Genomic DNA, 22,024 nt, shown 5'->3' on the forward strand with positions numbered 1-22,024 from the left:
TAAGAATATGCCATCATTTTCTTAAGAGATTCAAAAGCAGAAACAAAGCCATAAATTATTTTCTAATTGCTTAGCAGTGAACAAAGGCAAAAAGGACCTGCTGCGTCGCAGCTCTCCCAAAGGCACATGTGAATAAACAGGACTGCTAGGAGCCTAACAGGCTGACAGCCCATCCCAGGGAACACAAAGAAGAATGTTTGCCTAAACACTGCCTTTCAGCAAGACTGTAATCAGAGAAAAAAAAACCATGTATGATAAGAAAGATTCCTGGTGGTTCTGGCGCAGCGATTATTTTCTACGTAATTGGGAAAGTTTGGAAACATTGACTATGCTGTTCTGATGGCATGCTCTCAAAAAACACCAAAAACCCAAATGCAAACAGCAAACAAGGCCCCAAACCAGTTACTAAAGCAAAGCACTACGGATCCACAGGGAAAAAAAACCCAACACACACAGAGAGTTCTTCCCATTTTCTGCGCTATGAATGAAGAGATAATGGAAGCCTGTACAGATATCTGCTATTAGCCTGTCCACAGGACTGGGGTATAACTATTACAAGTTGAAATAATCAACTTGCTTTTACTTAGGAGTCAGACAAAAGAGCAGAGAGGGGAGTTCCAGCTGCACATCTCAGTAGGGACGGGACAGGGCAACGTGACACCGTCAGGTATTGTATCCTGAACATTGGCCCTCCTGTGAGGAGCACTCAGGAGGTCCCTATTTGATGACTTTGAAAGTGATCCATGAGCTGTACTAGGTCTGCAGGAAATCAGGCCAGCTTGCATTTTCTGAAGGGACTAGAGATTAAAACAAAGGGGCAGAAAGATCATGGAAGTAGTAAAAAAAAAAAATCAGGAACGGCGATAATACCAGTAAAAACAAGTGAGTAATAGAACAAGAGGAAAATAAACTGGCCTTTTCCTTCCTAGAGAAGCAGGGAGATCTTGCTTAAAAGCTTCCTAGAATGAGTGCCATTTCAAAATCCTACCAAAAGACAGCATGTGCTGAGCAAACAATGTTCTGCTCACGAGAAGATGAGTCCAATAAAAATTGCTCCTGGAAACCCACGGGGCACTCCTGTACTGTCCATTGGCTCTCCCTAGGGACAGCTCCTGCATGGAAAGGATTTACCTTGGTACAACTTACCTGTGCAAGGGAAAGGCAGCACAGCCTACACAGTTTGGGGTAAATACAAGTTAATACAGTTTACCTGAACCAGGCCAGAGGCAGCTGTGGAATATAATGAGTTTGTGATGGAAAGACATGCATGGCCTGAACTTCTAAGCCACAAAACTGAGCTAAGCCAACAATTCATTAGTTACTTTTTCTAAAACTGGAAGGGGGAGGAGTATCTATTGAAATATGAGCTAGATCACTCAGCAGGTATTTCTCAGATGAACGGGAATAAAACACCCTGCAAGGCATTATTAACGTTTATTATTTGGGTCTGTTGCAACACAAATTATCACCAGTTATCTTCAACAGGCTCAACACCCAAGCCTAAATTAACCTGGAGTTTTACAGACAACAAAAAACATGGGTGCACAGCCTGGAGGGGATCTCCCTGGGTCGAGCTGTGCCATTGCTCCAGCAATCCAAGTCTGCAGGCTGGCACACCACTGATTTACACCCACAAAGCCCCCAAAATGCCTCCACACACAGGAGTGTATTAGTGAAAGGAGAAGTAATGCATAACCCCTTTCATCAGTCATGTTGACAAATCAGAAATAACTCAAGATATCTTAATTACAAAGCCTGAAAATCACTTTCATGGCTCACCGGGAGTCGTGGGGAGGGAATCAATCCTTCAAGGGAAAGGAATGAGCTGCTTCAGGTTCTTAGGGATGGTAAAGGGGCTGCAGCTTCTGGTTTTAAGTTGATAAAAACATTTTAATTAATCATTCTTAAGAATAAGTGGTTTTTCTATAATGTTATTTTATTTTCAGGATGCCCGTTATCCCATAACAACCGAAATAAAAAGATTATGCTGAATTTCCCTACTAGCACCCACAACCCCTCAAACAGACATCCCAAACCCATATAACCTGAGTTATTAAATCAACAGTCACGGCACATTTTAAGAGCTCCTTGCATAAAAGCCCTATTGAAGGCAGTTCTGTGGGGGGACCCTGCCTGTTGACCCCAGGCAGACGTGGCTTCGTTGGCCTGAAATGGAGAAGTCTGGCACAAAAAGGTGTTTTGTCCAGGAGGCAGAGAAACACAACACCACCCCCCCTTCAACACACATCTCCCACAAACAGCCCTACATCAATCAGCTCTGCAACATCAGTGCTTTAAGGCATTCACAGAGTGAAACAGCAGTAGGAAAGCCTGCTCAAGCCTCCCCAGAGCAAGCAGGGATTCCACCAGCTGCCCAGGAAAGACCTAAAAAAAGCTGTAAAAGCAATCTCAGCTTCAATCAGGGAGGCTGCTCCTCTCTATCTCTCTAATTGAGCAGGAGAGCAAGCCATGGGGATAGCAGAGGAAACCTGCTCTGCTTCTCTCCCAGAGAAACATAATGACATGATGGCAGAGCGTTTCCATCAGGTCCCCAGACTGCCAGAGCACCATTCATCAGGAGAATGGACCAGGAGAACAATCAGAAATCCATTAGCAAGCTGCCACTTGCCTTTGCAGCTCCCTGAACTCCTGATCAAATGTCAGAGCACTGAATGGCTTCTGCTGCTTCAGAGGATGGAAGGATCAGGAAATTGTTCCATAGTGATAAAGATATTATTACAATTTTAACTTTCCTTAGCATGAGGGCAACCATTTGCTATCAACTCTTTGCTATTAGGCTTCCAGCATAATTAAGATGGAGAGAGATCTCCTCCAGGACCACCAACTGGCACCACAAGGAAAGTGGTGGGGGAGAAGGAAAAGCTGGAGATGGAAGGAGTGCTGCTGGGTGGTTGTGATCAGTGCTTTTACTGCCTATATTCAGCAGCCAGAGTTCAACTAGGAAATACTGCAAAGTTGCAAGAAAATAGCAAAAATTACCAATGCTGCTATTTAGCAGCAGGGGAGTGACCCTGTGAGAACATCAGCTCATCAGCAGCATTTCACCTTGTTCTTCTGCAGGCTCAGTCCTGCCCTAAGTAAGATTTCACTGCCCACCTACCACAGCGTGAGACAGAGCCAAAACCAATCTGCTCAAAATCTTCCCCAGCTCCTTCCCTTAGATGAAAAGTGATCAGGCCGTTTGGAAAGCAATGCAAATAACCAGGTTCATAAATACATTTGCCCATTAAAGACTCCGTACCATCTCTCCCCGATGTTATTTGTGTGTCTGAAAGCTGTTATCTGAGCTATTATCCAGCACAGAGACTAGAAAAAGATATTCTGAGCATATTAGCAGCATATTGAAATGATTTGTGCAGATTCCCCCCGTTCAGATGCTGTTGATGCTTGAAATACAAAGAAGAATTTCAAACAGGAAACTTGCACATGCACTGGAAGTAGGGAAAAAGTAACAATTAAAAAAAAATTAGGAATTCTCCAGCGCAAGTATTTCTAACTGCAAACTGATTCTCATTATCTTTCATCTGCCAAGAAAACAAATTAAAATATCAATCAAATGTAGCGATCCAGGTAAAAGTCTTCAACTGCATCTCTGGTTCAATAACAGCAATTACTGTGTCATCGTTCTCAACTCGTTGAGCTCCTCAAATGAGATCAGAAATGACTACTGAAAAAAAAACCCACAAAATCTCAACATTAATCTGTCATCCACAATACCCGAGTTACATTTGAACGATGACATTTTTGCCTCCAAAACAGGTAAGAGCGAAATGAAATTAAGGTTGTCAGCATTACTGTTATGAAATGTTAGCCATAAAAACTGCCACTCTGGAGTCTACCTTGGGTTTGTTTACTAGAATTTTTCTATTTTTTTTCAAGTGAAAGTCAGTCTGAAGCTTTGAAGTGTGTGAAAACAACGTGGCAGTATGAAATCCTGGAGGATTAAAGGCTGCTGAGCAAGGCTGAGATGCACTTACTATGACACTGGAAGTCCACCATGAGTACAGGGTATGTTTTACACCAGTGTGCTGAGCTATCACAGGTTACACACAGGAGCAGATCACTGAAACAGTAGCTGGTGTCATCCTAAAGCTCTGTTTATTTTCCACTAAGACAAGAGGAAATGCATATCCAGCAAAAGAACACTTGGATCCACGCGAGACTCAGAGACTTTCCTTCATCTGCAGAGACCAGACCATACACACAAACATTAAAATACTGTCAAATAGTGAAAGGGACCAGAACTAGTGGCAAAACTCTCGCTGTAACGTGCAACTCCAGGTCTACCTGTAGGCCTGGGGCTTTAAAAGCTGAGATTTCCTAAGGAAACTCTTTACAGCAATACCTCCTATATTATCTTTGTTTCAGAAAAGCCGTTTTAGGGGTATTTAGACTTCATATGCCAACTGTCAGCTGAGTGTGAATCTTCTTTAAAACCTTAATTAAGAACCAATGGAGGAGGGGTGATTTCCTTCCTGGTACAAGGTCTGTGTTTTCCCCATAGCCCAGCCAGGCAGGGATCAGCCATCACAAGCCTCCAAAGACCGTGGTGTGGCTGATACCAGATGAGATGAGCTACTAGTTATGGCCCAGTTCCTACAGACAGATGTCCCGCCAGCATTCCATGAGCACAGCCATCAGCCTTCCTGACAGCATCAGCAGCTGGGGAAGTGGGCAGGACAGACTAAAATGCCCTTTCTCTCCTTAAAATGCCCAGAATCCTTCCCTCAGGCACCGCAGCCACCGCGCTCAGTCACTGCCTGTGGATCTTCTGGCTCGGGGACTCTTCTGCCAGGGGTTTCAGACAGGCTCCTTTTGAAGCGCCGCGTCCGTGTAAATAAGTAGTTTTCTTAAGAACGAATTAGCTGAGCATATTCTATGAAGTTATTTCATTTGTTTTCGCTCCTGTTCATTTATTCCAATCTGCTGCACCTTCCCTTGGAGAGGTTATTAAACGCTCTGCTAATGGCCGCCAGCACTCGTTTAATTCTTCCTAATGAATGTATGAGTGAGTAGCGGAAGCTATTATGTGGGGCTTAATAAAGGGCGGGAAGGAATTTCCTAAAATTTATTGCCACAGGCTGCTGCTTGAAGATAAAATAAATGGTAATTGCTTGGAACAGGAAAGAGGAGGATGATAAAATGTCCCTAGACATGAGGTAAAAAAAAAAATACCAAGTGCTCTGAACCAAAATCTCAAAGCCCGGAGGATCACGAAGGCAAGATGGCCTCCTCCAGCTTTAGCTTCTGGTAATCCTTAAGACTTTTCCTTTGAATATGGATGCTGACTGAACTCGATCTCAGCTGGAATGATTATTTTATGACACTAGAAAGACAACCATTCATCTGAAAAAATAAAAAAAAAGGCATTAATTCAGACCGCATCTTATGAAAATATTATTTGCAGGAAAGGGGCAACGTGGAGGAAATGGAAGGACAATGTTTCTGGACTATTGAGTCCAGCAATACAATCTTCCCTAAAGTACAGGCTTTGTGGAATGCAGGGGACACATAACATTTTGCTACAATTATGTTTCTTCTCTCCCATGGCTGTGTTGGTCAGGGCTGATGGAAGAAGGGAAATTGCCCAGAGGTGAACCTGTGTGTTGTTTCTTCGATTTCTGCGACTGTTTGTTAAAAGAGATCAAAATCAGCAGGTTGGATGAGAAAAAGTGTCTGAGCTGAACCGAACCGAGTGTCTGTCCTGCTCCAAAGTGCTGCAATCACAGCGTCAGCCTCCTGGCAAGCTCCAGGTCAGGTCTCGACAACTGGCGAGAACAAAGTGGAAATCTAAGCCCCGTCCCCTGTAATTGCAATGCAGGAGAAAAACCACGGGTTTTCAAAACAAAGCTTCTTGTTATAACTCACAACAGCTTCCTGTCCACAGAATCCTTCAGGCTTCGCTCAGACGGGGTGATCCAGTCACACAGATGAGTTTGGCTAAAAACTTTTGATCGGTCCCATCAAGGACGCTGAAAAGCAAGTTTCCCCAGTACAAGTCTGATTTTTTCATTCCACTAAGCCGTTGTAGGTGATATTTTGCACCTTAGAAACTGCCAAAGTATTCATTAAGATCGGGCTGTTCGTGAGTTACACCAGCTTGTATGTTTAATAACAGAAGCAGCAACCAGATTGGAACGCTTGTGATTAGAGCAAATAGCTCAAGGGTCACAAGCTGTGGTGAGAGAGGAGAGCAGGGATGTCTGGATGCCACCTTATCCGAGTGCCACCCACATTTCAAGTCCAGCTGCCCCAAAACAAAAAGGACCCTGCCAATCTCTAAGCAGCATCTTCCCAAAACGCAGCAGGAAGGAACAACTGTGTTGAACTACAGAAAGAAGATGTCAAAATAGCAATTTGAGTGGGCAAGGCAACCATCTCCATTTAAATAAAGGGGCAGAAAGAGAGAAATACTATTTTCAATAGCAAGCTAATATATCCAAGAGCTTAAAAGCTGACCCAAGAAGAAAAACAAGATTAGGTTTGCTCTTTTTTTTTCTGCTTAGAGCAGACAAAGCCTCTCTCAGAAAACCACCATTTTTCATGCCAGCTTTGACCATCTTAAAACCAGGGGGAAAAGAGGATAAAATCCAATTTTTCTTTCTTAAATCCTTGGCAGGTCATCTGCAAGAGCAGGCCAACAGCTTTTCAAGCAGGCAATAAGAAATTATTACTTTCTTTTCTAAACAAAGATTTCAGTTGCTTCAGCTCAACAGCAGGATTTTCACAGTCCAGTGGAATACAAAGCAATCACCCGACCTTCAAGAGCATCCAATTTGAAGATGGACAGTTGCTTCTCCAAGAGAAAAAGCAATAATTTGATAGAGAAAAAGAAAAACAACCCAAAAAACCCCACCCCAAAATAATCAAAACAAAATAAGCAGCTTTAGCAAACTGGAAGACAAAGGGTGACCAGTTACAAGATGAGTGTGAAATGTCAGGGGATATAGATATATTACACAGATTTGCAAAGGATCAAAAAGGATCAGCTTTGGGTGGCTATCAGATAGGCATCTACAAGAGAGTGTTATACATGAGTTTAATCTTCCCCCACCCCAATGAATAAATCAAAGCCAAATCAATGTGCAATGAGCATTCTGTAACAGCACCAAAACCTGTACAAAAGGCAGAGCTTCCAACTTAAAGCAGCAAATACAAACTAACCCATCTCTGAGGACCTTCAAGCACTTCCACCTTTTTCTTAACCCTCTTCCCCTCCTATGAATAAGTCTTGTTACAGATTTATATGGGTTATAGAGGAAGAAGTTGTAGCTTTATGATGATAAAGAACATAAAGACAAAGGATCTGGTTTTGACTTAGGAACAACCCAAGCAGGTAGTTGTTAGCTACCCGTGATGCTCACTGCTGTTCCCTGCTACAAGGAAAAAACCCACAGCAGTCCATCTGCCTCAGGATGGGCACATCCCCGGAATCACTCCCTACACAAACCTCAATTGCCCAGCTTGAAAATACATATTTTACTTATCCAAGGGCAATCCTCGCGCTGAGGAGAAATGATTGGGGAAAAAAAAAATAAAATCTCAATTATACTTTCAACCGTAACACCGATGTCAGGCATAAACAAAAAGCTGCTTTTTCTTTCGGTTGTATTTTGCTTGGTTTTGGTGGCACCGTGTGCAAGAGCCAGATGGGGGAGGAAAAGTGTAGGTGGCACAAGGGAAAGCAGGAGTGAAGGTCCCTGTCGAGGTTTGTCTGTGGTACACTACATTTCACAAGAACAGGAGCTCTGTCATCCAGGCTGGCTCGTAACCGCCCCCGCAGCAGGAAGCGGAAGAAGAGCCCCGGAGAAGCCCCGCACATTTCCATCACCCTCCTCCCCCATCCCTGTTATCTGCTTTTACTTGTGCATCTCATAAAACACCCTCAGGCCAACCCCTGGCAAGGCCAGCTCCTCGAGCCAGAGCTTCATAAAACGTTCCAGGTATGATCCCGGGCTAAAAGCAATTCCCTCACCAGAGCCGCAAACCTTGGATGCTCGCACTGACACGTCAGCCTCCGAAATCAAGAGTCAGAGCAGGTGATTTGTACTCCAGAGGAGTCAGAGGTGCTGCATGGTATGAGGAGATGAATTCCAATGTCCCTGGCTCTGGTGGGACTTGGGGCAGGAGTGTATTCACACAGGTCAGCTGGACATTGGCCCCACCACGACACGGTGCCAGGGTGTAGGTGCACCAACAGAACCTCTTAACAGAAGTTCTCCCACAGACCTCCTCCTCGCCCACCTCTTTTTTTGCCTAAAGTATTGCACTCTGAGATTATTTTTTTTTAAACACATTTTTGATGGTGAAGGAGGCTCAGGGGAAAGCATCCAACACACTCTAATCCAGTTTGCTGTAGCCTAAAGAAATCCATTTGTTCGGCTTTGCATTCAGCATCATTGTGAGAATAATTTTTAATAGTACTGCTTATTTAGATCCATTTAATAAATCACAATTTGGTTACAAGCCAGGAATGCACCCTGAAATTACCTTTTCAGGACATGTCCTCTCAAGTAAGACCCTACTCTCCAAAGGAGGCTGCAAAGCTTCCCTGGACTCATCTTTTATGCCTGCTGCACAGATGGATACCTCCACGTGGCTGACCATGGATCCAGCCACAGAAAACACTGCAGTAAGGATAAAGAGAGCTCAAATCCAAGTGTGGTTGGGCAAGATTGTCGTAAAGAGGTCTTGGAGTAGAAGACAGCACCTTTACTTGCACGGGGTTAGTTTTACTCCTAAAAATTTTAGGAGTTAGTACATTTTTAAAATTCAGCTGCTAGCGATTCCAATTTGAGAATTATAAAAAGTACTATATTAATAATTGAAATGTAAAATGCCTGTCTGATTCACTCCAGCCCTCAGTCCCCCTCCCCAAAGGGCTTGTTAGCCTTAGGGGAGCATTTCACAAGCAACACATCAACTTTCTGAAATACAGCTTGAGCAGATGAAAGCCTCAATAACCACAGAAGAGCCGCCATCCTTCTAATTCTGGAATTTAAAAACTGTGACATCCACAGAGCTATTTAAACTAATTTAAAGGTAGAACGGCCAAAATATTTCAGCCCAACCAAGCACTTCAGCTGCCACACTGTACAGTGATTTCAGATGTGGCTCACCAGCATTGCAGCCACAACATCCACCCTTTATCACCCAGCAGACACCGTTCTGACTCACCAGGACCAGGGTGATGAGGCACCCTCAGCACTGGGTGATTCAAGACTATCTGGTGGCCATGAAACGTGTCTCATTCCAGGGGCTCCAGATCATCCAGCTCTGAAGTCCTGCTGAAGCCCACCACTTCCTAATTTGGGAACGCTGCAGATGACAGGGATGTCTGAGCTGGAAGGCATCTGCTCTCTTGGTGTCTGTGTCTTTCACCTTGATGTTTTTAATGCCTCTGTGGTTATGCAGGACTAAATGATGTGGACATGGCCAATACAATGCAGTATTCACTTTTCTGGGAAGAAGTAACCTAACTTATCAAGTTAGAACACAAACACCTCACTTGGATTTGTGCTGCTTTATTCCAATGAGTGGAATGCAAATATTTCAACTTAACATTTCACGGTTCTTTGAGCCCTTACCTCATAATAAATGCAGCACTGATCCATTTTCATTTAATGTTCTTCAAATCCTGTATTTTTAACCACAATTACAAAGCCACGCTGCTGCTCAGTGAAGTTCACCATTCCTCTCAGGAGAGGTCGGCTTATCAACACTGCAGCAGGTCTTCAGTGAAATGTCATGCACTGCCTTTGCTTTGCAGAGGCAAAACTGCAGTCACCAAGATGATTATATTAGCATTTGAAGCTAGTATTTGCCTCTAAAAATCCAACCTTTATTATTCTAATTCATCCTTTTGCTTGGCTCAAAATATTACCTACTTAAGAGGGGTTATTTAGCCGTCCCTTATGCTAACCAGTCACAGCCCGCAGGGTTTGCCCCTCTGCAGACCTGTCGCTGCAGCAATTCCAGCATTAACTCCTAGATTATGTCTCCAAGTTGTACTTAATGACCACAGCAGAACCCACACCACACCTGGTGGGGTATCTGTGGTCACACAAAGCCTTGTTGCATCCCCACTCTCCAGCAAGAGCGAGGTAAAAACCACCAGCAGTTCTCGCAGTGAGGTCTAAATTAGACTGACGTTTCCCCAACATTCCTTTTTTTTTCCCTAATGACAGGGAATGTGAAAGGTTGAGCAACACTTACACTGTCTTATGTGATCACCTCATAACAATAATTACTACTTAATACCTGAAACATGATAGCACCTTGACATCCAAACCTCTGTGTGGGAGGCACTATTTAGACATAACAGACAATCTGCAGAGCTCAGAGAAATTGCAGCTTCTGTATGAACATCAACAGTATCAAATGATGGGAAGAGCTTTGTCTTCCCTCCAGTTCATTTCCTGTAAAGGACATCTATTTTCTATTAAATAGCTGCACACTGGGTTAAAAAAAAATATGTATATAGCAAACACATTTAGTGCAATCCATCAATAGTCTTATAAAGAAGGTTTGATTGCAGAAGAATTTTAAATGCAGCTTCTTATCCATCCAGTTAAATATATCCAAGAAGAAATAACAGCTTGGCATTTATTCAGACTATTTCATTAGAGCTTTCCTAAGTTATTTGCAAACATGAGGTGTAGCCAGACAACAACAGCTCTAATAGCTGTTCCAGTCATTCTGGCTAAACTAGGACGTAGCTTTTAAATGAACATTATGTGTTGTCAGACTTACAGAAGAGATGAAAAGAACTTAGAACAAATAAAAAGAATAAAAATAAAAACCCATTCAAGCATACATATTTATAGCTTAAACTATTTTGCTTAGATACACTAAGTCTTCTTCGTTATTATAAAATTCTCCCACCCAAAAGAGATTTGAGTTAAATAGAATATTATTAGATTACAGCTTTGCTTTTGTAAGCATTGTTATGACCTCATAACAGTTCAACTCCACAATTAGTTCTGTGAGAGCAATTCTGACATTCAGATAACACCAACTGTGTAAATAGCTATAACAGGCTGAATTTGTTTCCAGATACTCCCTGAGCATCTTTGCCAGGAACAATTCACGTTTACACATGTTGAACACCATGCTACAAGAGGATTTACAGAACCTCTATACCGAGAGGAATTTAATATTAAAAAAAAAAAGTATATGTATTTTTAAAAAGTCAGTGCAGCATAACAAAAGTAGTAGGGGAATGAGATCAAATGCAGAAGACAGCAATAAATGAAAGGGAATGTAGCACTGAAAACTGTTTGGCTTTTTTTTAAAAACAAAGAACGGTCTGAAATGGAGCTCGAGGAGGAGAGGGAGCAAGATTTTCCCATTAGCAGCAAAAGCAAACATCACCTACCAACCTCTTTTTCATCAGCTCACAAAGATTACAGGTTCTAAAAGTAACTAAAAAGACTTGACAGCCACTATTTCCAAAATTCACCGTTGTCACTTCTGACCCTTGTTCCTGCCATTAAACTTTTGCTCACTTCCAAGACGCTTCTTACTGCAAGGGCTGTTTTAATCAGTGCAAGTTAGGGAAGTCACAGAAGACATCTGGTGGCCAGTGCCCCAAATGACAACTGCAGTTTCTTTACACCTTTATAATAAACCTTAAATTTTAATTAAGTAAATAATTTCAAACAAACATTTTTAATTAATTAGATAATTTGATTAACCAAAATACAAGCAAAACCAGCTGTGTTTACTGCATAACAGCCCTGTGATAACCTACTGTAGTCAGGCCAGGAACTGAGAAATTGGGAATAACCCTTCACCAGGTATATTAAATGAGGCAGCACCTAAAAAGCAGCCTTTGAATTAACACAAATGACATAGCAAACACTTCCTGAAAGCCCAAAGGATTTCCTATTTAAAGTTTCCATGTCCTTATCCCACTCCCATGAAAAAGCCATCAGTTCCCCCAGGTGTGGATTGGTCACGGATCAGCTCACTGGGGTCACTGCCAAACCTGACAGAGCTCATCTCTGTGTGTGTTGGTACATTCTGGATGCACAGAGTAAGTGACATTCCCTCCTCTACAGTGTCAGTGTGACGGGAAACACAGGGAACATGCCCAGGTCACTCTGCTCTCCCAACAGCAGTGGACATTGGACAGGGAACAAACAGCAGGTCTGCAAACCTGAGGGACTCCTGTCCTGCAAGCCTTGCTGTCCAAAACCCAGGCATTTAACAGGCAGCAGAGTATGTCATTCAACATAGTCTTAATCACACATTATTCCCAGTTTCTGAGGCCATCACTCCCTCTTTGATGCAAATGTGGAGTGCAAAGCACAGCAGAGGAAGGTTGAGCCTTTTACTATTTTATGAGCTCTAAGGACAGACTGGACTGAACATTTACTGTGGCTCAGACAGCACTTCAAAGGAGGAATCTACAGAGAGGCAGACTGAACACAGCTCAGGCCCTGGGAAGAATCCTGAGCTGATGTGGTAGGAATAAGGTAGGAACTGAAGTCACCCAAAAAGATAAATGTACCAAAATGCCTTAGAAAAGCGGCACTAATGGATAAGCAGCTTCTCAAGGCAGGCAACGTGTAGCAATATTGATTCTTTAATAGACACAATGAAACCAAAGTCTTAATGATTAATAATCTGTTGTGAAACTCTATTCATTAGGTAAAAACAGTGCTCAGAGATGACACAACATAAATCAGGCAGTCTCCTCACCCATGAAAGAATGATGAGCTCTCTCACGTCCATGTAAATTAGCAGCAATCACTCTGCAGACAAGCGAGCTCCTGCTTTTCACAACCCAAACAGTAACAGCAAGGAAGAAATGCTGGGTTAAAAAAAAACACAACACACAGAAAAACTCCCCTAATTTCAACACTGTCTTCAAAAAGTACTTTAGGCAAAAGCTAAAGCAAGCTGGTATTCAGGACACGGTTGCCCTGGCATTACAAAGAGATGTGTGGAAAGGGACTCCTCCCACAGCACAACACACCATTTTAGCAGATTTATATCAGATTTTGCCATGAGGGCAAAGAAACTTCCAGCCATTTCACAAAGAGTTATGCTTAATATCTACGTGCAGCACTGGCATTGAACATACAGGTTTAAAGACAGAACAAAGTTAAGAACTAAGCTCTAAGTAAGAACTAATTTAGTTAAGAACTAAGGAAAGACGTTGCCTAAGGCAGCTTTACTCACTAAAATTGAACATTCATTACCTTTTTGTGCAAGAATCCTCCTTAAACTGATAAAACAGACACTCTGGTAAGCAGATTAATAACCTCTACAGCTTGTTTAGATCGATCTTCAATCAACGTGGAGCAGGGTAAGAGCCAACTGATAACACAGTCACAAAAGCAAGGCAAGCAAGAGTCCCTCTTGCTTCTGCTGAAACTGCTCTGCATGTTCCTACAGCAATGGACTTCTGGGATTCACAACAGACCTTTCATAAGGAGACTTACTACTTCTCACAAGAATGGCACAGCACGGCTGAAATGACAAAAGACTGCTGGGTGAAGACACTGGTGCTCTTTATACAGCTCTCAACAGACACTGCAGATAGAAGGCAGCCCCCTCCCCCTGCCAAAAAAAAAAAAAAGGAAAGCAAAGTCCATCTGCAACAATAACTCCAGAAGGACACTAGTGTTTTAAACACTTCCTTCAGTCTGTGTGAATGCAAATCAGAGCATTTTATGCAGCTGAAAGACGTGGCACCTGTAACACCCCAAACCCACAGGACCACGGCCATCCAGGTTTTAAATGGTGTGGTGTGGATTGAGTGTGCTGATGGAGCTGCAGGAATGTTCTGGGAAATCTGGGGACTCTACAGTACTCCAAACAGGGCCCAAGGCTTAAGGCAGGGTGCTTTACTGAACACAGCTGGGATCAGCTGGGTGTTGAGCTGGACTAACTCCTGCAGCCCTGCATCCAGACTGCCTGGTGTCAGCTGACAGCATTCCTTACCTCACACCTGCAAGACACTGGTTACATCCACACCAGGACTATCAACACTCACCCATTTATTTCTTGTCTGCTTTATCACAGTTCCTATAAGCACAGCTGCAAACACAACACTGTTGTTCCAAGAAGCAACCCAAAAGCATCCCCACCCTTACATGACAGTCAACAGGACAAGATTTTCCAAGGTCATTTTCACCTTTCTGCATCCTCATGATTTGCCACGTGCCACAGAGCCCATCACAGGGCATGAACTCAAGATTCCCAACTCTCAGCAACAGGACTGTGAAAACTCCTCACTTTCAAGCTTAAGATTTAAACTTTTCAATTTCAAATACTGAGAGTTTGATGGCAAATGTTGAAGTGTACTGGAAGAGATGATCTCCTGCAAGCAAAGACTTCTATTCTAATACACAGCAGCTTTCTCTTGCCTCCCTGTCCTGATTTTCTACCATAGCCTTCCTATTAAAATTTGTAAATAAGACTGCAGAACCAGCATAATCTGTTAATGAAACTCTGGCATACAAGAAACCACCACCTATTTGTCATGAAGGAGATGAACTGCTTAAACATGGCGAGTGATCAAAGATTAGTCAGTGCACAAAACAGAACTGCTTTTGCCCAGGAAAGGGATTAGCCTTTCCCCATCATCATCATCATTCACCTCGGTCTGTGGAAAAGCAGTTTAGCAAGTCTTAGGTCTCTTTCCTAACATATTCCAACTTTGGATGAAGTTTTGTGGAGGAGCTTCTTAGTAAAACCTACTGGTATTTGATAATCAGAGCTGGAAAAAATACAGGAAGAGCTTTTTATGATGAAAAGGGATATAGTCAGAAGCAGTAAACAAATCTGCATTTGGCATGCAGCAGATGTGAGCATTAACCAGGCTAATACTGAGGCACAGCAAAGTTGGATACATGAGCAATGATCTCAAAAGCTGGGGATAAATCTCTCCTAATAGAGATGGAAATTAAAGTTTGGGAGCTGCCAAATCTCCAACGTAACAACGAAGAAAGTTTTGTCAGTTCAGAACACAGACCTGAGACACTGAAGGCAGGCTCTAAATAATGGATTCCTATTAGGCTGATGCTAATGGTCCAATTTCAGGTGAATGGTCTAAAACAGAATCAGGAGTAGTAAAACAGTTTCTTTCAAGTCTCAGGTTTTGCAGCTGGTGAAGCACAGAGTGTAAAAATGCCCCGAGGAACAATGGAAAGAGATAAATGCAGGGTTTATAAGTACATGGGTTTGAAGAGACAGTTCTAGTATGGAAGGAATCTCAATTAAATCATTTCCATGTATGGGCAATTGACTATCTAATAAATGGATATTGCTTATAAAGAAGACATATTGACCTCACCTGTAGGATAAAAGATAATGAGTACAAAAATCAGACCTTGAAGATCATTCCATCCCATCCCCCTGCCATGGGCAGGGACACTTTCCACTAGACCAGGTTGCTCCAAGCCCTGTCCAACCTGGCCTTGGAGCGATGGGGCAGCCACAGCTTCTCTGGGCAACCTGTGCCAGGGCCTCTTCCACAGGGAAGATTTTCTTCTGAAAACCTAATCTATATTTACCCTCTTTCAGTTTGATCCCATTCCCCCTTGCCCTATCACTCCATGTCCTTATCCAAAGTCCTTGTCCTGCTTTCTTGGAGCCCCTTTAGCCACTGGAATGGGCTGTAAGGTCTCCACAAAGCCTTCTCTGAGCCGAACCCCCCCAGTTCTCCCAGCCTGTCTCCACAGCAGAGGGGCTCCAGCCCTTTGAGCATCTGCATGGCCTCCTCTGGACTCACTCCAACAGTTCCATGTCCTTCCTGTGTTGGAGCCCCCAGAGCTTGAGGCAGAACTGCAGGTGGGGTCTCACCACAGTGGAGAAGAGGGGGAGAATTCCTTCCCTCACCCTGCTGGGGATGAGCCCAGGTTATAATGTAATTTACTCATTTTCACAATTCAAATAGTTGAAATAGAGAATTTAACAGCATTAAAAAAAGATAGATTATTAAACCTAAAGACACTTAAAAATTAATTTTTAATCAATAATGAAGGGAAAGATACTTTTAATTGTTGGGGGTTTTCCTCATAGTGAATTGCATAGGGCACATCTCCAACTGGCAGCTGTGGCAATCTGATGCTATGGATCCATTTTGCACAATTACTTCCTAATTAAAGCAGTAAAACTTTCATCACCCTTGTAAGAAAAAGAGTTCAGATCTAATATGGCAGAGACTGTAGCTGGCTGACTTCAGCTATATTCAGCATTAAAGACATAAGAAAAAGGATCCAGTTCTGCTGTTTATCTCTCTTTACAGTGAGGTAAACAGCTCCTTTGATCTTCCCTATCAATTACCTGCTGGAAGAGAAACTCTTAAGACCACATTTTATCATTATGAAAGACTAAGAAAAGAACATTCTTGTGTGACTGCTTTATCAATCTCTTCTTCACCTCAGCACCACGTGTCTAATGATTAAAATTCATTTTTTAAGCCTTCGAGTGCTGCTTTTGCTTGGAGATGCTGTTCTACCAAGATGCTTCAGGGAATCTGCTCATCATTCAGCACAGCAACACCTCTCCAAGACAGTTAGAGAAGGTGTGGTGTCTGCTGATCACTCCAGTTAACTCCTGCCAACTCCAGGATCAGAGTTGAGCCCTCTGGGAATACACCTTTCTTTTCAGAGGTTTGAGTTTTGCTGAGATTGATGTTCTGGAAAGGCACAAGATACACTAGTGTGCAAACTTCAAAATGCACTGACAGTGTCTTTCCCATTAACTGTCTATTGACCACAACTTTTCTCTCAGCTGGATATTCCTAAAAGTAGTAACTTCAGACTCATTTCTCGCCAAGAAAAGCACGGGGGAAGAGCAAACTTTGCCTTTATAATTCCTCTCAAATTCAAGCTTGCAAGCAAGCTATGAGCTGAAGTAATCTGCATCAGGATGAAATCTGAAACATCCCATCAAGGGCTAACTCTGCTGCCCAGGGTAACGACACCAGCGTGAACTCCAGCTTGTAAAACAGCCTTCGTGGGGAAACTAACAGGACAAAGAGAGAAGCCCAAAACTTGCCCATAGATTACTTTTTTCCCCTTAAGGCCCTCCACAATTGTCAACTCATGACAAAATTTAGAGCCTTTCTGCATTATTCTCACACAACATTTGAGCACCAGCAGAGCTCATTTCTGGCCAGTTGCCTCCTTGCTTTTCAGAAGCCTCTTGATGTGTTGCTTTGAGTGCTACGGAGAGTGCGACGACCGAGAAATGAAAGTTATTTTGCCCTACACTGTTAGCATTTGATAATTTTCACCAGCCCTTTCTGCTAAGACTTCATACCACTGAAGCAATTTGGATCTTCAGTGGTCTGAAAGCCACTCTAAGTGCCTGCTGAAGGAGCCTTGGTAGAACTTTGCAGGTAGCACTCCCACCAAAACAGGGCATGAAAGAGCTTCATGAAAACACAACCCTAAGAGGAAAGAGCCCTGCTACCAACAACTCCAATTTTGGGGGTTTTTTTACCATACAAGAACTTCAAACAAGTACCTTAAAGAGTTCACCTGTCTCTAGGGGGTTAAGTTGCCCACCATGGAATTTCTCCTTAAGTATTTCTTGTGATTTTCCTGGGACAAACTAGTTCCCACAGTGTGATAGAGAAACCAGATACAGTGTTTGGTATTTGGAAGAAACTCTGTAATGACAGTACTGAAAGGCAAACATGCAAACATTTAAGCCCTGAAAAAACACCCGTTTTCATGAACTACAGCCCATGGCACAATCCCTGAATAGGGCTGAAAGCATTAAATACTGTTCTGTCCATTAATTATGAACTATGTCAAGCTATATATTTCAAAGACAAATTATCAAGATGAAAATTGAAAAGAGCTTTCTAAAATGAACTTTGTTCCCTCTGTATTTGTCCAGATATTTTAAGATAGCATCTTTCAGGACAGGAGCAGCCCAAACTCAAACAGAGCTGAATAAACAACGGTGGTACTGCCTTCTACTGCCAGGAGCTGGAAGAACCATTTCATCCACTCAGAGGAAGAAACTTTTCCTCATGTGGATAAGCGAGGCTGATCTTTTGCAGTTCTCTTAACAGATGTCCTTGCCCTGATGTCCTCCTCTTTCAAGTTTATTCTTCCCTAAATCAAGACACCGAGGTCTCTCATGAACATATGGCGTGTGGACATTAGAGATGCCATTTTTCCTTGCAAATATGCTGGGATCTGCTGACCTCAGGTCACACTGGCAAGAAGTTACCATCTGTCTATTCCTGTTGGATGATCAAAAAGGAGCATTTCTGGCTCTTCTGCTACAGCAAAACACCAAAGGTAGTTAGAATATTGTACTGCTTGGAGTTAGTGCTCTGGCTGTATCTCATCTGACCTTGAAACTCTGTCCAAAGTAGTAAAAGCAGGAACCAAACTGGGGGTGGAGGAGGAGAGGGTATATCACAGGACTGAGAGCATGGAAAAATCCAGCAGCAGAGGGATCATCAAAGGGCCAAAGTAGCCCTTACACTCTCTAACCTTCCCTTAATTCCCTTCAGTTTCCTTCAGTGCACAAACACTGCATGGGAAATGAAAAGGAACAACACTGAAGTAACTCAAAGCAGTGTTTCAGCACAGCAGTACACACATGGGAGCCCCGTGTGTGCCTTTGCTGAACACTGCAAAGGATTTCTTGGGCCCTTCTAGAAACACACACAGAACGAGAGAAAGTTTGAAAGCAAAGCCCAGCCAAAAATAAAAACAAAACAAAACTTTTCCACTAACTAGGTCAAACACGGCAAATATTTCAGGTTTTAGTTACATGAAGATTACAGATGTAGTTTTGTTTTGTTCACAGGTAAACTTCCCCTGCGGGACAAAACTGTTGCAGAAGCTTTGTCAAAATCCCATTCTCCAGCCAAAGACAGCAGCCAGAAGTGTGTCATCTCACATTAGAATTTAAAAAGTGTTGTGCAAAAGCAAGGATTACTCCAAAAAGTTTCACTGAAACAATGCATTTCTGCTCCCTGTTTCTGTAGAGATGCCTTCAGCTTACAATTTCTTTGGTCTTCTTTTTTTTTAAGGAAAAAACCAACATTTGAAGCAGTCACTAAACCTACCTCTGAGTCCTACTGAGCTTTTCAACTGGCTTCTTTCCTGAGATTCTCAAGTCCCCTCTTACTTTGCAGAAGACCAGCAAGTGACAGGGTTGCTGTACCCCAAACTTGGCCCCATTTGGCCTCTAGCACTTCAATCCATCACAGCACAAGATGAAGGTTTAAGCAGTTTGAGAAACCACTAAACAGAAGTGCTGCAAATGCACTAAGCAAATTACCAAGAGCAAATTCACAAACTTTCCTAAATAAGGTGGTTTTTTTTCCAAGCAGCAGAGTCCCTTTTGTAAAGATAATTAAAGAACACTTGTCGCTGACCACAGCATCACCATCAGCTCTGGTTAGTGGCTCAATACTGCGACCCAAACAATTCAAAAAGTATCAAACAAACGTTTTCCCAAACTGCACACCAGAAGGCAGAAATGAGAAACTTGTACAATGTTAAAGTCACTTCCTTGTATTTCACCTTTAGCTGTACAACCTCTCCTCAGATTTCAGGCAATCTGACTCAAGTATTTTCTTAATAAACAATCACAGAAGATCTGCATTTAGCAGCGAGGGAGGGAAAACAAGACTTCCACAGAGTACATGTCTGTATCTGCTCCGTGCCCTTGAATAAATCCATATTGTACCTAGCTCAGCAAACCAAAATTAAAGCAAATGCCAGTAGAAACCTCTCACCATGTTCGACGAAGACGTTACAGTGTGGGCCCCCATGCCTCGATGACTCCTTCTTCCCTGCTCCTTTGATAAAGTGCAGGGCAGGCAGACTCGGCCTCCTTTGGTCCCCAAGAACTTTTCCAGGCTGCTGCCCCATAAAGTAACTATGGGCAGCCTTTCCCAGGGCGAGAAGTTTTTCGAAGAAGTCCGTGATCCCTGATCTTCCAGGCTGGGAAGGAGCTTTGAGGGAGAACGTGTTTAGGTGGGTGCGTTGGCTGCACTCACGGTGGGATAAAAGTCACTTGAAGCGAAGAATTAAGACAGATTCCTCCAATGCTCCTGAAGAAAGCAACAAGGCTCCTTAGGTGACTTTACGAAAAAAAAAAATAAAAATAAACAAGTAAAAGTTCCAACCGCTCAGCAACGACCAAGCATTACCAAAGTTCAGGTTGCCATATGTAGCGCGTCCTCCACCAGGTAAAAAAAGGCGAATTAGCTCATCTCACAAGAAAGAAACCACACACAGGCTCACCCAGGGCAGGAAACAGCCATTCCCACCGCAACCAGTGTCAAGGTTTCCTTTTTTTTTTTTTTTTCTCCTCCTTTTCTTTTGCATAGCATTGAGTTAGCGAAGGGCCAACGTGCCACGGGGTTTGGCTTCAAGTGCCGCCGGAGTCCAGCAGGGTCAGGTGCGCTGGAACCATCTCAGCTTCCCGGGCGAAGGCAGGCACAGCAGCAGCGAGCCAGCAGCCTCTGGGCGTGGCTCCTCGCTCATCCTTTGGGGTGCGGGAACGGGACGGGGGCTCCTCGGCTTCGACTCTCCTCCACCGACCGCTACCTCGGGGGGCCGGCGGGGCCGGGGGGGCCATAGGCGGCGAAAGGAGCAGGCGCTGGGCGCCCCGTGCCCGCCGCCTCAGGCGGAGCCGGGCGCGGGAGCTCCGGAAGGCCGGGTCCTGCCACAGGCGGCCCGGCGAGGGCAGGCGGGGGGGACGGCGACCGCCGCACTCCCCGGGCGGGCCGGGCGGGCGGAGGAGGAAGGAAGGAGGCGGGCGAGGGCCGCGGGTGCCTCCGCGGGATGGGGGGCCGGCGGCTGTCGGGGGGCGGCGGAGGGCGGCGAAGGGAGATCGCCGGCACCCCGGCGGCGGGCGGGGCGGTCACTATCCACCTCCGGCCCCTCCCCATCCGCCGCCCGCCTCGACCGCCCGCAAGCGCCCGATCCGGGCTGCCCGGGGAGGAGCCCCCGAGGAGGTGGCCGGCAGGGCAGGGAGGGGGTTGGTCCTCCCCCTGTGCCCGGCCCTGGGGTGCTGTGCCCGGTTCTGGGTCCTCAGGACAAGGGGCTGCTGGAGCGGGTCCAGCGGAGGCCACAGAGATGATGAGGGGTCTGGAACATCTCTCCGATGAGGAGAGGCTGCGGGAGCTGGGCCTGGTTAGTCTGCAGAAGAGAAGACTGAGAGGATCTCATTAATCATCCTCATCCGAGAAGGTGGTACCAGACTCGTTCCAGCTGTGTCCAGCGACAGGCCGAGGAGTAGTGGCCATAAACTAAAACACAAGGAGTTTCAGGTCAACATAAGGAAGACTTTCCTTCTATAGAGCACTGGAACAGGTGCCCAAGAAGGTTGGATGTCTCCCTCTCCGGTGATATTCCAAACCCACCTGGATGCATTCCTGTGTCACCCGCTCCAGGTGACCCTGCCTGGGCAGGGGGATTGGACTGGACCATCTCCAGAGGCCCCTTCCAACACCTTACAATTCTATGATTCTGTGAAAAAAACCCTCTGAGGGGAACGAGGGACCAAGCAGGACTGGGGGTCGGTGAGAAGTGGGGGCGGAAGAGGGTGAGGTGAGTTTCTTGATTAGTGCTGTCAGAGCATATGCAGAACTCAAAACCTAAACCAGCCATAGAGGCCATATATGAATGTGACAGTAAAACACATATTTTATTGATCTACTTTTTGCCATTTGGTACAAACATGGAGTTAAACCCCCAAATTTTCCAGCCTGCACTGGGACGTCCTTGGATGTGCAGCATGAGCGTTCCTTGGAGCTAAAGGGCAGACAATGTTGCTGAAGATATTTAATTTCTCATACATTCTCCAGTTCACCTTGGGAATAGAAGAGGGTTGAGGCAGCAGCTTGAGGTCAGGGTGTTTCGGTCAAAGGTCTGTAGTTGCTCCCACTCGACAACAGGAGAACACACAATTGCAATTCTGTGCTGTAGCCTCCTGCTCAGGGTAACCATCTGGACACAGAGCGGCTTGTTTATACTGACTCCTCCCTTGTGACAAATCCAAA

General features: G+C 44.2%; 1 protein-coding gene across 3 annotated transcripts in view; it reads right to left on the minus strand.

Moving 5' to 3' along the window:
* ABL1 (ABL proto-oncogene 1, non-receptor tyrosine kinase) overlaps positions 1–20,432 on the minus strand; it is a 78,170-nt gene extending 57,738 nt beyond the window's left edge. Inside the window, exons 1-2 of one of the 3 annotated variants that reach the window (XM_018074193.3) lie at positions 20,262–20,432; positions 19,751–20,068 (exon numbers count right to left, since the gene is read on the minus strand). In XM_018074193.3, the coding sequence (XP_017929682.1) occupies positions 19,751–19,886 (136 nt within the window). In that variant the 5' untranslated portion in view covers positions 19,887–20,068; positions 20,262–20,432. Of the gene's footprint in view, positions 1–19,750 lie in introns of all 3 variants that reach the window. The other 2 variants (XM_018074192.3, XM_029960509.1) reach the window with 2 other exon arrangements.
* Positions 20,433–22,024: the final 1,592 nt, after the last annotated feature.

The sequence above is a fragment of the Manacus vitellinus genome, unplaced genomic scaffold, assembly GCF_001715985.3.
Source record: "Manacus vitellinus isolate BGI_N305 unplaced genomic scaffold, ASM171598v3 scaffold_27_pilon, whole genome shotgun sequence".
Classification (NCBI taxonomy): domain Eukaryota; kingdom Metazoa; phylum Chordata; class Aves; order Passeriformes; family Pipridae; genus Manacus; species Manacus vitellinus.